We start from the raw sequence: 17,217 nt of genomic DNA on the forward strand, positions 1-17,217 counted from the left end.
GCGACGTGCACAGAACCGCATCAGGACATCACATACACTGTATATACCCTATGTACTGGGGGTGTATAGGGTGACGTGCACAGTACTGCATCAGGACATCACATACACTGTATATACCCTATGTACTGGGGGTGTATAGGGTGACGTGCACAGTACAGCATCAGGACATCACATACGCTGTATATACCCTATGTACTGGGGGTGTATAGGGTGACGTGCACAGTACCGCATCAGGACATCACATACACTGTATATACCCTATGTACTGGGGGTGTATAGGGTGACGTGCACAGTACTACATCAGGACATCACATACACTGTATATACACTATGTACTGGGGGTGTATAGGGTGACGTGCACAGTACTGCATCAGGACATCACATACACTGTATATACCCTATGTACTGGGTGTATAGGGTGACGTGCACAGTACTACATCAGGACATCACATACACTGTATATACCCTATGTACTGGGGGTATATAGGGTGACGTGCACAGTACTGCATCAGGACATCATATACACTGTATATACCCTATGTACTGGGGGTGTATAGGGTGACGTGCACAGTACCGCATCAGGACATCACATACACTGTATATACCCTATGTACTGGGGGTATATAGGGTGACGTGCACAGTACCGCATCAGGACATCACATACACTGTATATACACTATGTACTGGGGGTGTATAGGGTGACGTGTACAGTACCGCATCAGGACATCACATACACTGTATATACCCTATGTACTGGGGGTGTATAGGGTGACGTGCACAGTACTGCATCAGGACATCACATACACTGTATATACCCTATGTACTGGGGGTGTATAGGGTGACGTGCACAGTACAGCATCAGGACATCACATACACTGTATATACCCTATGTACTGGGGGTGTATAGGGTGACGTGCACAGTACAGCATCAGGACATCACATACACTGTATATACCCTATGTACTGGGGGTATAGGGTGACGTGCACAGTACCGCATCAGGACATCACATACACTGTATATACCCTATGTACTGGGGGTGTATAGGGTGACGTGCACAGTACTGCATCAGGACATCACATACACTGTATATACCCTATGTACTGGGGGTGTATAGGGTGACGTGCACAGTACTACATCAGGACATCACATACACTGTATATACCCTATGTACTGGGGGTGTATAGGGTGACGTGCACAGTACTGCATCAGGACATCACATACACTGTATATACCCTATGTACTGGGGGTGTATAGGGTGACGTGCACAGTACTGCATCAGGACATCACATACACTGTATATACCCTATGTACTGGGGGTGTATAGGGTGACGTGCACAGTACTGCATCAGGACATCACATACACTGTATATACCCTATGTACTGGGGGTGTATAGGGTGACGTGCACAGTACCGCATCAGGACATCACATACACTGTATATACCCTATGTACTGGGGGTGTATAGGGTGACGTGCACAGTACCGCATCAGGACATCACATACACTGTATATACCCTATGTACTGGGGGTGTATAGGGTGACGTGCACAGTACTGCATCAGGACATCACATACACTGTATATACACTATGTACTGGGGGTGTATAGGGTGACGTGCACAGTACTGCATCAGGACATCACATACACTGTATATACACTATGTACTGGGGGTGTATAGGGTGACGTGCACAGTACTGCATCAGGACATCACATACACTGTATATACCCTATGTACTGGGGGTGTATAGGGTGACGTGCACAGTACCGCATCAGGACATCACATACACTGTATATACCCTATGTACTGGGGGTGTATAGGGTGACATGCACAGTACCGCATCAGGACATCACATACACTGTATATACCCTATGTACTGGGGGTGTATAGGGTGACATGCACAGTACCGCATCAGGACATCACATACACTGTATATACCCTATGTACTGGGGTGTATAGGGTGATGTGCACAGTACCGCATCAGGACATCACATACACTGTATATACCCTATGTACTGGGGGGTATAGGGTGACGTGCACAGTACCGCATCAGGACATCACATACACTGTATATACCCTATGTACTGGGGGTGTATAGGGTGACGTGCACAGTACCGCATCAGGACATCACATACACTGTATATACCCTATGTACTGGGGTGTATAGGGTGACGTGCACAGTACCGCATCAGGACATCACATACACTGTATATACCCTATGTACTGGGGGTGTATAGGGTGACGTGCACAGTACTGCATCAGGACATCACATACACTGTATATACACTATGTACTGGGGGTGTATAGGGTGACGTGCACAGTACAGCATCAGGACATCACATACACTGTATATACCCTATGTACTGGGGGTGTATAGGGTGACGTGCACAGTACAGCATCAGGACATCACATACACTGTATATACCCTATGTACTGGGGGTGTATAGGGTGACGTGCACAGTACCGCATCAGGACATCACATACACTGTATATACCCTATGTACTGGGGGTGTATAGGGTGACGTGCACAGTACCGCATCAGGACATCACATACACTGTATATACCCTATGTACTGGGGGTGTATAGGGTGACGTGCACAGTACCGCATCAGGACATCACATACACTGTATATACCCTATGTACTGGGGGTGTATAGGGTGACGTGCACAGTACCGCATCAGGACATCACATACACTGTATATACCCTATGTACTGGGGGTGTATAGGGTGACGTGCACAGTACCGCATCAGGACATCACATACACTGTATATACCCTATGTACTGGGGGTGTATAGGGTGACGTGCACAGTACTACATCAGGACATCACATACACTGTATATACACTATGTACTGGGGGTGTATAGGGTGACGTGCACAGTACTACATCAGGACATCACATACACTGTATATACCCTATGTACTGGGGGTGTATAGGGTGACGTGCACAGTACTGCATCAGGACATCACATACACTGTATATACCCTATGTACTGGGGGTGTATAGGGTGACGTGCACAGTACTGCATCAGGACATCACATACACTGTATATACCCTATGTACTGGGGGTGTATAGGGTGACGTGCACAGTACAGCATCAGGACATCACATACAGTGTATATACCCTATGTACTGGGGGTGTATAGGGTGACGTGCACAGTACTGCATCAGGACATCACATACACTGTATATACCCTATGTACTGGGGGTGTATAGGGTGACGTGCACAGTACTGCATCAGGACATCACATACACTGTATATACCCTATGTACTGGGGGTGTATAGGGTGATGTGCACAGTACTACATCAGGACATCACATACACTGTATATACCCTATGTACTGGGGGTGTATAGGGTGACGTGCACAGTACTGCATCAGGACATCACATACACTGTATATACACTATGTACTGGGGGTGTATAGGGTGATGTGCACAGTACTACATCAGGACATCACATACACTGTATATACCCTATGTACTGGGGGTGTATAGGGTGACGTGCACAGTACAGCATCAGGACATCACATACACTGTATATACCCTATGTACTGGGGGTGTATAGGGTGACGTGCACAGTACCGCATCAGGACATCACATACACTGTATATACCCTATGTACTGGGGGTGTATAGGGTGACGTGCACAGTACAGCATCAGGACATCACATACACTGTATATACCCTATGTACTGGGGGTGTATAGGGTGACGTGCACAGTACCGCATCAGGACATCACATACACTGTATATACCCTATGTACTGGGGGTGTATAGGGTGACGTGCACAGTACAGCATCAGGACATCACATACACTGTATATACCCTATGTACTGGGGGTGTATGACGTGCACAGTACCGCATCAGGACATCACATACACTGTATATACCCTATGTACTGGGGGTGTATAGGGTGACGTGCACAGTACTGCATCAGGACATCACATACACTGTATATACACTATGTACTGGGGGTGTATAGGGTGACGTGCACAGTACTACATCAGGACATCACATACACTGTATATACCCTATGTACTGGGGGTGTATAGGGTGACGTGCACAGTACTGCATCAGGACATCACATACACTGTATATACCCTATGTACTGGGGGTGTATAGGGTGACGTGCACAGTACTGCATCAGGACATCACATACACTGTATATACCCTATGTACTGGGGGTGTATAGGGTGACGTGCACAGTACTGCATCAGGACATCACATACACTGTATATACACTATGTACTGGGGGTGTATAGGGTGACGTGCACAGTACTGCATCAGGACATCACATACACTGTATATACCCTATGTACTGGGGGTGTATAGGGTGACGTGCACAGTACTGCATCAGGACATCACATACACTGTATATACACTATGTACTGGGGGTGTATAGGGTGACGTGCACAGTACCGCATCAGGACATCACATACACTGTATATACCCTATGTACTGGGGGTGTATAGGGTGACGTGCACAGTACCGCATCAGGACATCACATACACTGTATATACCCTATGTACTGGGGGTGTATAGGGTGACGTGCACAGTACCGCATCAGGACATCACATACACTGTATATACCCTATGTACTGGGGGTGTATAGGGTGACGTGCACAGTACCGCATCAGGACATCACATACACTGTATATACCCTATGTACTGGGGGTGTATAGGGTGACATGCACAGTACCGCATCAGGACATCACATACACTGTATATACCCTATGTACTGGGGGTGTATAGGGCGACGTGCACAGTACCGCATCAGGACATCACATACACTGTATATACCCTATGTACTGGGGGTGTATAGGGTGACGTGCACAGTACTGCATCAGGACATCACATACACTGTATATACCCTATGTACTGGGGGTGTATAGGGTGACGTGCACAGTACTACATCAGGACATCACATACACTGTATATACCCTATGTACTGGGGGTGTATAGGGTGACGTGCACAGTACCGCATCAGGACATCACATACACTGTATATACCCTATGTACTGGGGGTGTATAGGGTGACGTGCACAGTACTGCATCAGGACATCACATACACTGTATATACCCTATGTACTGGGGGTGTATAGGGTGACGTGCACAGTACTGCATCAGGACATCACATACACTGTATATACACTATGTACTGGGGGTGTATAGGGTGACGTGCACAGTACTACATCAGGACATCACATACACTGTATATACCCTATGTACTGGGGGTGTATAGGGTGACGTGCACAGTACCGCATCAGGACATCACATACACTGTATATACCCTATGTACTGGGGGTGTATAGGGTGACGTGCACAGTACCGCATCAGGACATCACATACACTGTATATACCCTATGTACTGGGGGTGTATAGGGTGACGTGCACAGTACCGCATCAGGACATCACATACACTGTATATACCCTATGTACTGGGGGTGTATAGGGTGACGTGCACAGTACAGCATCAGTACATCACATACACTGTATATACCCTATGTACTGGGGGTGTATAGGGTGACGTGCACAGTACTGCATCAGGACATCACATACACTGTATATACCCTATGTACTGGGGGTGTATAGGGTGACGTGCACAGTACTACATCAGGACATCACATACACTGTATATACCCTATGTACTGGGGGTGTATAGGGTGACGTGCACAGTACAGCATCAGGACATCACATACACTGTATATACCCTATGTACTGGGGGTGTATAGGGTGACGTGCACAGTACTACATCAGGACATCACATACACTGTATATACCCTATGTACTGGGGGTGTATAGGGTGACGTGCACAGTACCGCATCAGGACATCACATACACTGTATATACCCTATGTACTGGGGGTGTATAGGGTGACGTGCACAGTACCGCATCAGGACATCACATACACTGTATATACACTATGTACTGGGGGTGTATAGGGTGACGTGCACAGTACCACATCAGGACATCACATACACTGTATATACCCTATGTACTGGGGGTGTATAGGGTGACGTGCACAGTACTACATCAGGACATCACATACACTGTATATACCCTATGTACTGGGGGTGTATAGGGTGACGTGCACAGTACTGCATCAGGACATCACATACACTGTATATACCCTATGTACTGGGGGTGTATAGGGTGACGTGCACAGTACCGCATCAGGACATCACATACACTGTATATACCCTATGTACTGGGGGTGTATAGGGTGACGTGCACAGTACCGCATCAGGACATCACATACACTGTATATACCCTATGTACTGGGGGTGTATAGGGTGACGTGTACAGTACTGCATCAGGACATCACATACACTGTATATACCCTATGTACTGGGGGTGTATAGGGTGACGTGCACAGTACCGCATCAGGACATCACATACACTGTATATACCCTATGTACTGGGGGTGTATAGGGTGACGTGCACAGTACCGCATCAGGACATCACATACACTGTATATACCCTATGTACTGGGGGTGTATAGGGTGACGTGCACAGTACCGCATCAGGACATCACATACACTGTATATACACTATGTACTGGGGGTGTATAGGGTGACGTGCACAGTACTGCATCAGGACATCACATACACTGTATATACCCTATGTACTGGGGGTGTATAGGGTGACGTGCACAGTACCGCATCAGGACATCACATACACTGTATATACCCTATGTACTGGGGGTGTATAGGGTGACGTGCACAGTACTGCATCAGGACATCACATACACTGTATATACACTATGTACTGGGGGTGTATAGGGTGACGTGCACAGTACCGCATCAGGACATCACATACACTGTATATACCCTATGTACTGGGGGTGTATAGGGTGACGTGCACAGTACTACATCAGGACATCACATACACTGTATATACCCTATGTACTGGGGGTGTATAGGGTGACGTGCACAGTACCGCATCAGGACATCACATACACTGTATATACCCTATGTACTGGGTGTATAGGGTGACGTGCACAGTACTACATCAGGACATCACATACACTGTATATACCCTATGTACTGGGGGTGTATAGGGTGACGTGCACAGTACCGCATCAGGACATCACATACACTGTATATACCCTATGTACTGGGGGTGTATAGGGTGACGTGCACAGTACCGCATCAGGACATCACATACACTGTATATACACTATGTACTGGGGGTGTATAGGGTGACGTGCACAGTACTGCATCAGGACATCACATACACTGTATATACCCTATGTACTGGGGGTGTATAGGGTGACGTGCACAGTACAGCATCAGGACATCACATACACTGTATATACCCTATGTACTGGGGGTGTATAGGGTGACGTGCACAGTACTGCATCAGGACATCACATACACTGTATATACCCTATGTACTGGGGGTGTATAGGGTGACGTGCACAGTACTGCATCAGGACATCACATACACTGTATATACCCTATGTACTGGGTGTATAGGGTGACGTGCACAGTACTACATCAGGACATCACATACACTGTATATACACTATGTACTGGGGGTGTATAGGGTGACGTGCACAGTACCGCATCAGGACATCACATACACTGTATATACCCTATGTACTGGGGGTGTATAGGGTGACGTGCACAGTACCGCATGAGGACATCACATACGCTGTATATACACTATGTACTGGGGGTGTATAGGGTGACGTGCACAGTACCACATCAGGACATCACATACACTGTATATACCCTATGTACTGGGGGTGTATAGGGTGACGTGCACAGTACTGCATCAGGACATCACATACACTGTATATACCCTATGTACTGGGGGTGTATAGGGTGACGTGCACAGTACCGCATCAGGACATCACATACACTGTATATACCCTATGTACTGGGTGTATAGGGTGACGTGCACAGTACTGCATCAGGACATCACATATACTGTATATACCCTATGTACTGGGGGTGTATAGGGTGACGTGCACAGTACCGCATCAGGACATCACATACACTGTATATACCCTATGTACTGGGGGTGTATAGGGTGACGTGCACAGTACTGCATCAGGACATCACATACACTGTATATACCCTATGTACTGGGGGTGTATAGGGTGACGTGCACAGTACCGCATCAGGACATCACATACACTGTATATACCCTATGTACTGGGGGTGTATAGGGTGACGGGCACAGTACTACATCAGGACATCACATACACTGTATATACACTATGTACTGGGGGTGTATAGGGTGACGTGCACAGTACCGCATCAGGACATCACATATACTGTATATACCCTATGTACTGGGGGTGTATAGGGTGACGTGCACAGTACTGCATCAGGACATCACATACACTGTATATACCCTATGTACTGGGGGTGTATAGGGTGACGTGCACAGTACCGCATCAGGACATCACATACACTGTATATACTCTATGTACTGGGGGTGTATAGGGTGACGTGCATAGTACCGCATCAGGACATCACATACACTGTATATACCCTATGTACTGGGGGTGTATAGGGTGACGTGCACAGTACCGCATCAGGACATCACATACACTGTATATACCCTATGTACTGGGGGTGTATAGGGTGACGTGCACAGTACTACATCAGGACATCACATACACTGTATATACCCTATGTACTGGGGGTGTATAGGGTGACGTGCACAGTACCGCATCAGGACATCACATACACTGTATATACCCTATGTACTGGGGGTGTATAGGGTGACGTGCACAGTACCGCATCAGGACATCACATACACTTTATATACCCTATGTACTGGGGGTGTATAGGGTGACGTGCACAGTACTACATCAGGACATCACATACACTGTATATACCCTATGTACTGGGGGTGTATAGGGTGACGTGCACAGTACTGCATCAGGACATCACATACACTGTATATACCCTATGTACTGGGGGTGTATAGGGTGACGTGCACAGTACCGCATCAGGACATCACATACACTGTATATACCCTATGTACTGGGGGTGTATAGGGTGACGTGCACAGTACCGCATCAGGACATCACATACACTGTATATACCCTATGTACTGGGGGTGTATAGGGTGACGTGCACAGTACCGCATCAGGACATCACATACACTGTATATACCCTATGTACTGGGGGTGTATAGGGTGACGTGCACAGTACCGCATCAGGACATCACATACACTGTATATACCCTATGTACTGGGGGTGTATAGGGTGACGTGCACAGTACTGCATCAGGACATCACATACACTGTATATACCCTATGTACTGGGGGTGTATAGGGTGATGTGCACAGTACTGCATCAGGACATCACACATACTGTATATACCCTATGTACTGGGGGTGTATAGGGTGACGTGCACAGTACTGCATCAGGACATCACATACACTGTATATACCCTATGTACTGGGGGTGTATAGGGTGACGTGCACAGTACTACATCAGGACATCACATACACTGTATATACCCTATGTACTGGGGGTGTATAGGGTGACGTGCACAGTACTGCATCAGGACATCACATACACTGTATATACACTATGTACTGGGGGTGTATAGGGTGACGTGCACAGTATCGCATCAGGACATCACATACACTGTATATACCCTATGTACTGGGGGTGTATAGGGTGACGTGCACAGTACTACATCAGGACATCACATACACTGTATATACCCTATGTACTGGGGGTGTATAGGGTGACGTGCACAGTACCGCATCAGGACATCACATACACTGTATATACCCTATGTACTGGGGGTGTATAGGGTGACGTGCACAGCACTACATCAGGACATCACATATACTGTATATACCCTATGTACTGGGGGTATATAGGTTGGCATCAGGACATCACAGACACTGTATATACCCTATGTACTGGGGGTGTATAGGGTGACGTGCACAGTACCGCATCAGGACATCACATACACTGTATATACCCTATGTACTGGGGGTGTATAGGGTGACGTGCACAGTACTGCATCAGGACATCACATACACTGTATATACCCTATGTACTGGGGGTGTATAGGGTGATGTGCACAGTACTACATCAGGACATCACATACACTGTATATACCCTATGTACTGGGGGTGTATAGGGTGACGTGCACAGCACTACATCAGGACATCACATATACTGTATATACCCTATGTACTGGGGGTATATAGGTTGGCATCAGGACATCACAGACACTGTATATACCCTATGTACTGGGGGTATATAGGTTGGCATCAGGACATCACATACACTGTATATACCCTATGTACTGGGGGTGTATAGGGTGACGTGCACAGTACCGCATCAGGACATCACATACACTGTATATACCCTATGTACTGGGGGTGTATAGGGTGACGTGCACAGTACCGCATCAGGACATCACATACACTGTATATACCCTATGTACTGGGGGTGTATAGGGTGACGTGCACAGTACTGCATCAGGACATCACATACACTGTATATACACTATGTACTGGGGGTGTATAGGGTGACGTGCACAGTACCGCATCAGGACATCACATACACTGTATATACCCTATGTACTGGGGGTGTATAGGGTGACGTGCACAGTACTACATCAGGACATCACATACACTGTATATACCCTATGTACTGGGGGTGTATAGGGTGACGTGCACAGTACCGCATCAGGACATCACATACACTGTATATACCCTATGTACTGGGTGTATAGGGTGACGTGCACAGTACTACATCAGGACATCACATACACTGTATATACCCTATGTACTGGGGGTGTATAGGGTGACGTGCACAGTACCGCATCAGGACATCACATACACTGTATATACCCTATGTACTGGGGGTGTATAGGGTGACGTGCACAGTACCGCATCAGGACATCACATACACTGTATATACACTATGTACTGGGGGTGTATAGGGTGACGTGCACAGTACTGCATCAGGACATCACATACACTGTATATACCCTATGTACTGGGGGTGTATAGGGTGACGTGCACAGTACAGCATCAGGACATCACATACACTGTATATACCCTATGTACTGGGGGTGTATAGGGTGACGTGCACAGTACTGCATCAGGACATCACATACACTGTATATACCCTATGTACTGGGGGTGTATAGGGTGACGTGCACAGTACTGCATCAGGACATCACATACACTGTATATACCCTATGTACTGGGTGTATAGGGTGACGTGCACAGTACTACATCAGGACATCACATACACTGTATATACACTATGTACTGGGGGTGTATAGGGTGACGTGCACAGTACCGCATCAGGACATCACATACACTGTATATACCCTATGTACTGGGGGTGTATAGGGTGACGTGCACAGTACCGCATGAGGACATCACATACGCTGTATATACACTATGTACTGGGGGTGTATAGGGTGACGTGCACAGTACCACATCAGGACATCACATACACTGTATATACCCTATGTACTGGGGGTGTATAGGGTGACGTGCACAGTACTGCATCAGGACATCACATACACTGTATATACCCTATGTACTGGGGGTGTATAGGGTGACGTGCACAGTACCGCATCAGGACATCACATACACTGTATATACCCTATGTACTGGGTGTATAGGGTGACGTGCACAGTACTGCATCAGGACATCACATATACTGTATATACCCTATGTACTGGGGGTGTATAGGGTGACGTGCACAGTACCGCATCAGGACATCACATACACTGTATATACCCTATGTACTGGGGGTGTATAGGGTGACGTGCACAGTACTGCATCAGGACATCACATACACTGTATATACCCTATGTACTGGGGGTGTATAGGGTGACGTGCACAGTACCGCATCAGGACATCACATACACTGTATATACCCTATGTACTGGGGGTGTATAGGGTGACGGGCACAGTACTACATCAGGACATCACATACACTGTATATACACTATGTACTGGGGGTGTATAGGGTGACGTGCACAGTACCGCATCAGGACATCACATATACTGTATATACCCTATGTACTGGGGGTGTATAGGGTGACGTGCACAGTACTGCATCAGGACATCACATACACTGTATATACCCTATGTACTGGGGGTGTATAGGGTGACGTGCACAGTACCGCATCAGGACATCACATACACTGTATATACTCTATGTACTGGGGGTGTATAGGGTGACGTGCATAGTACCGCATCAGGACATCACATACACTGTATATACCCTATGTACTGGGGGTGTATAGGGTGACGTGCACAGTACCGCATCAGGACATCACATACACTGTATATACCCTATGTACTGGGGGTGTATAGGGTGACGTGCACAGTACTACATCAGGACATCACATACACTGTATATACCCTATGTACTGGGGGTGTATAGGGTGACGTGCACAGTACTGCATCAGGACATCACATACACTGTATATACCCTATGTACTGGGGGTGTATAGGGTGACGTGCACAGTACCGCATCAGGACATCACATACACTTTATATACCCTATGTACTGGGGGTGTATAGGGTGACGTGCACAGTACCGCATCAGGACATCACATACACTGTATATACCCTATGTACTGGGGGTGTATAGGGTGACGTGCACAGTACCGCATCAGGACATCACATACACTGTATATACCCTATGTACTGGGGGTGTATAGGGTGACGTGCACAGTACTGCATCAGGACATCACATACACTGTATATACCCTATGTACTGGGGGTGTATAGGGTGATGTGCACAGTACTGCATCAGGACATCACACATACTGTATATACCCTATGTACTGGGGGTGTATAGGGTGACGTGCACAGTACTGCATCAGGACATCACATACACTGTATATACCCTATGTACTGGGGGTGTATAGGGTGACGTGCACAGTACTACATCAGGACATCACATACACTGTATATACCCTATGTACTGGGGGTGTATAGGGTGACGTGCACAGTACTGCATCAGGACATCACATACACTGTATATACACTATGTACTGGGGGTGTATAGGGTGACGTGCACAGTATCGCATCAGGACATCACATACACTGTATATACCCTATGTACTGGGGGTGTATAGGGTGACGTGCACAGTACTACATCAGGACATCACATACACTGTATATACCCTATGTACTGGGGGTGTATAGGGTGACGTGCACAGTACCGCATCAGGACATCACATACACTGTATATACCCTATGTACTGGGGGTGTATAGGGTGACGTGCACAGCACTACATCAGGACATCACATATACTGTATATACCCTATGTACTGGGGGTATATAGGTTGGCATCAGGACATCACAGACACTGTATATACCCTATGTACTGGGGGTGTATAGGGTGACGTGCACAGTACCGCATCAGGACATCACATACACTGTATATACCCTATGTACTGGGGGTGTATAGGGTGACGTGCACAGTACTGCATCAGGACATCACATACACTGTATATACCCTATGTACTGGGGGTGTATAGGGTGATGTGCACAGTACTACATCAGGACATCACATACACTGTATATACCCTATGTACTGGGGGTGTATAGGGTGACGTGCACAGCACTACATCAGGACATCACATATACTGTATATACCCTATGTACTGGGGGTATATAGGTTGGCATCAGGACATCACAGACACTGTATATACCCTATGTACTGGGGGTATATAGGTTGGCATCAGGACATCACATACACTGTATATACCCTATGTACTGGGGGTGTATAGGGTGACGTGCACAGTACCGCATCAGGACATCACATACACTGTATATACCCTATGTACTGGGGGTGTATAGGGTGACGTGCACAGTACCGCATCAGGACATCACATACACTGTATATACCCTATGTACTGGGGGTGTATAGGGTGATGTGCACAGTACTACATCAGGACATCACATACACTGTATATACCCTATGTACTGGGGGTGTATAGGGTGACGTGCACAGTACTGCATCAGGAAATCACATACACTGTATATACCCTATGTACTGGGGGTGTATAGGGTGATGTGCACAGTACTACATCAGGACATCACATACACTGTATATACCCTATGTACTGGGGGTGTATAGGGTGACGTGCACAGCACTACATCAGGACATCACATATACTGTATATACCCTATGTACTGGGGGTATATAGGTTGGCATCAGGACATCACAGACACTGTATATACCCTATGTACTGGGGGTATATAGGTTGGCATCAGGACATCACATACACTGTATATACCCTATGTACTGGGGGTGTATAGGGTGACGTGCACAGTACCGCATCAGGACATCACATACACTGTATATACCCTATGTACTGGGGGTGTATAGGGTGACGTGCACAGTACCGCATCAGGACATCACATACACTGTATATACCCTATGTACTGGGGGTGTATAGGGTGATGTGCACAGTACTACATCAGGACATCACATACACTGTATATACCCTATGTACTGGGGGTGTATAGGGTGACGTGCACAGCACTACATCAGGACATCACATATACTGTATATACCCTATGTACTGGGGGTATATAGGTTGGCATCAGGACATCACAGACACTGTATATACCCTATGTACTGGGGGTATATAGGTTGGCATCAGGACATCACATACACTGTATATACCCTATGTACTGGGGGTGTATAGGGTGACGTGCACAGTACCGCATCAGGACATCACATACACTGTATATACCCTATGTACTGGGGGTGTATAGGGTGACGTGCACAGTACCGCATCAGGACATCACATACACTGTATATACCCTATGTACTGGGGGTGTATAGGGTGACGTGCACAGTACTGCATCAGGACATCACATACACTGTATATACCCTATGTACTGGGGGTGTATAGGGTGATGTGCACAGTACTGCATCAGGACATCACATACACTGTATATACACTATGTACTGGGGGTGTATAGGGTGATGTGCACAGTACTACATCAGTTTTTCGAATTACAGAAGCTCCCGCACCAGGTTTTAAATAAATGATATTATATAGGGAATATAAATGGAATAACAATTTGTGTTGTCTAAACAAATATTTCAACACAAATGCATATGATTGGTGCTGCTTGTTGATTTAAATACACATATATAGATTTAAAGAAGAAAAAGTAAATCAACTTTAGATAGCAGCCCTCATTCCCTTACACAAGAAGTTTTATTTCTTTTTAATACAACAAATTGATACTTTATTGATATGATATAAAAGAAGAAAAAGATCTCAATACCCACATGTGATATAGATACCTTTATTATTACCACTTGTGATGTATTATATGCCTCTTATTATAAAGGGGTCATGTAAAGTGAAATATAAAATCAGATAGGGACAGAATAACGTGTAAGAAAAAAATTAAATTTGTGTGAATAAAGATATTTGTTAAAAGAAAATGCTGGTACGCTGTCTTTATTTTATGAATTAATGAATTACTGGGTAATCTTTAAAACAACAATCACTGGCAGAAACAGTCATTGGTTGTTTTAACGATTACCCAGTAATTCATTAATTCATAAAATAAAGACAGCGTACCAGCATTTTCTTTTAACAAATATCTTTATTCACACAAATTTATTTTTTTTCTTACACGTTATTCTGTCCCTATCTGATTTTATATTTCACTTTACATGACCCCTTTATAATAAGGGGCATATAATACATCACATGTGGTAATAATAAAGGTATCTATATCACATGTGGGTATTGAGATCTTTTTCTTATTTTATATCATATCAATAAAGTATCAAAATGTGTTGTATTAAAAAGAATTAAAACTTCCAGTACTGCATCAGGACATCACATACACTGTATATACCCGATGTATAGGGTGGCATCAGGACATCACATACACTGTATATACCCGATGTATAGGGTGGCATCAGGACATCACATACACTGTATATACCCGATGTATAGGGTGGCATCAGGACATCACATACACTGTATATACCCGATGTATAGGGTGGCATCAGGACATCACATACACTGTATATACCCGATGTATAGGGTGGCATCAGGACATCACAGCACATACACAGTAGACCCCTCTCACCTCCACGATGCAGGTTGTTGAGATCTACCACCAGCTTCAGGACCCGTTCAGACCAAGTAGCTGCCGCCATCCCACTGCAAAATACACAGAAGACAACACTGTCTACTCCTACTGTAGAACCCACAGCAGATAACATACAGCCCACTCCTCCTGCTGTACCCCCAGCACATAACACACAGCCCACTCCTTCTGCAGTACCCACAGCATATAACACAGCCCACTCCTCCTGCTGTACCCACAGCATATAACACACAGCCCACTCCTCCTGCAGTACCCACAGATAACATACAGCCCACTCCTCCTGCTGTACCCACAGCATATAACACACAGCCCACTCCTCCTGCAGTAGCCACAGCATATAACACACAGCCCACTCCTCCTGCTGTACCCACAGCATATAACACACAGCCCACTCCTCCTGCAGTACCCACAGATAACATACAGCCCACTCCTCCTGCTGTACCCACAGCACATAACACACAGCCCACTCCTTCTGCAGTACCCACAGATAACACACAGCCCACTCCTCCTGCAGTACCCACAGATAACACACAGTCCACTCCTCCTGCAGTACCCACAGATAACACACAGCCCACTCCTTCTGCAGTACCCACAGCCCACTCCTTCTGCAGTACCCACAGATAACACACAGCCCACTCCTTCTGCAGTACCCACAGCATATAACACACAGCCCACTCCTCCTGCAGTACCCACAGATAGCACACAGCCCACTCCTCCTGCAGTACCCACAGATAACACACAGTCCACCCCTTCTGCAGTACCCACAGCATATAACACACAGCCCACTCCTCCTGCTGTACCCACAGATAACACACAGTCCACTCCTCCTGCAGTACCCACAGATAGCACACAGCCCACTCCTCCTGCAGTACCCACAGATAACACACAGCCCACTCCTCCTGCAGAACAGCTCATACCCAGCACAGCCCCTCCTGAGTGCTGCCTGCAGAGCAGTGAGGTAGGTAGTATTACAGGGGCAGGGGTAAGGGAACTCAGTCACACTCTGTTGGGAGGGCGGCGGCCATGTTTGAGGAGACCTGGAGCATAAGACAATTCCTTAGCACATGTGAGAATCCTTGTATCCGCTCTGCACGCTGGTGATTGGAG

The 17,217-nt window shown here is 46.4% G+C and overlaps 1 protein-coding gene across 2 annotated transcripts in view; it reads right to left on the reverse strand.

The window, feature by feature from the left end:
- LOC134992844 (uncharacterized) overlaps positions 1-17,187 on the reverse strand; it is a 132,671-nt gene extending 115,484 nt beyond the window's left edge. Inside the window, exons 1-2 of one of the 2 annotated variants that reach the window (XM_063950815.1) lie at positions 16,987-17,187; positions 16,090-16,163 (exon numbers count right to left, since the gene is read on the reverse strand). In XM_063950815.1, coding sequence (XP_063806885.1) covers positions 16,090-16,159 — 70 coding nt within the window. In that variant the 5' untranslated portion in view covers positions 16,160-16,163; positions 16,987-17,187. The remainder of the gene's footprint in view (positions 1-16,089; positions 16,164-16,986) is intronic. The other variant, XM_063950814.1, reaches the window with a different exon arrangement.
- Between the last annotated feature and the right edge of the window lie 30 nt (positions 17,188-17,217).

This window comes from Pseudophryne corroboree, chromosome 2, assembly GCF_028390025.1.
Source record: "Pseudophryne corroboree isolate aPseCor3 chromosome 2, aPseCor3.hap2, whole genome shotgun sequence".
NCBI classification, from domain to species: Eukaryota; Metazoa; Chordata; class Amphibia; order Anura; family Myobatrachidae; genus Pseudophryne; species Pseudophryne corroboree.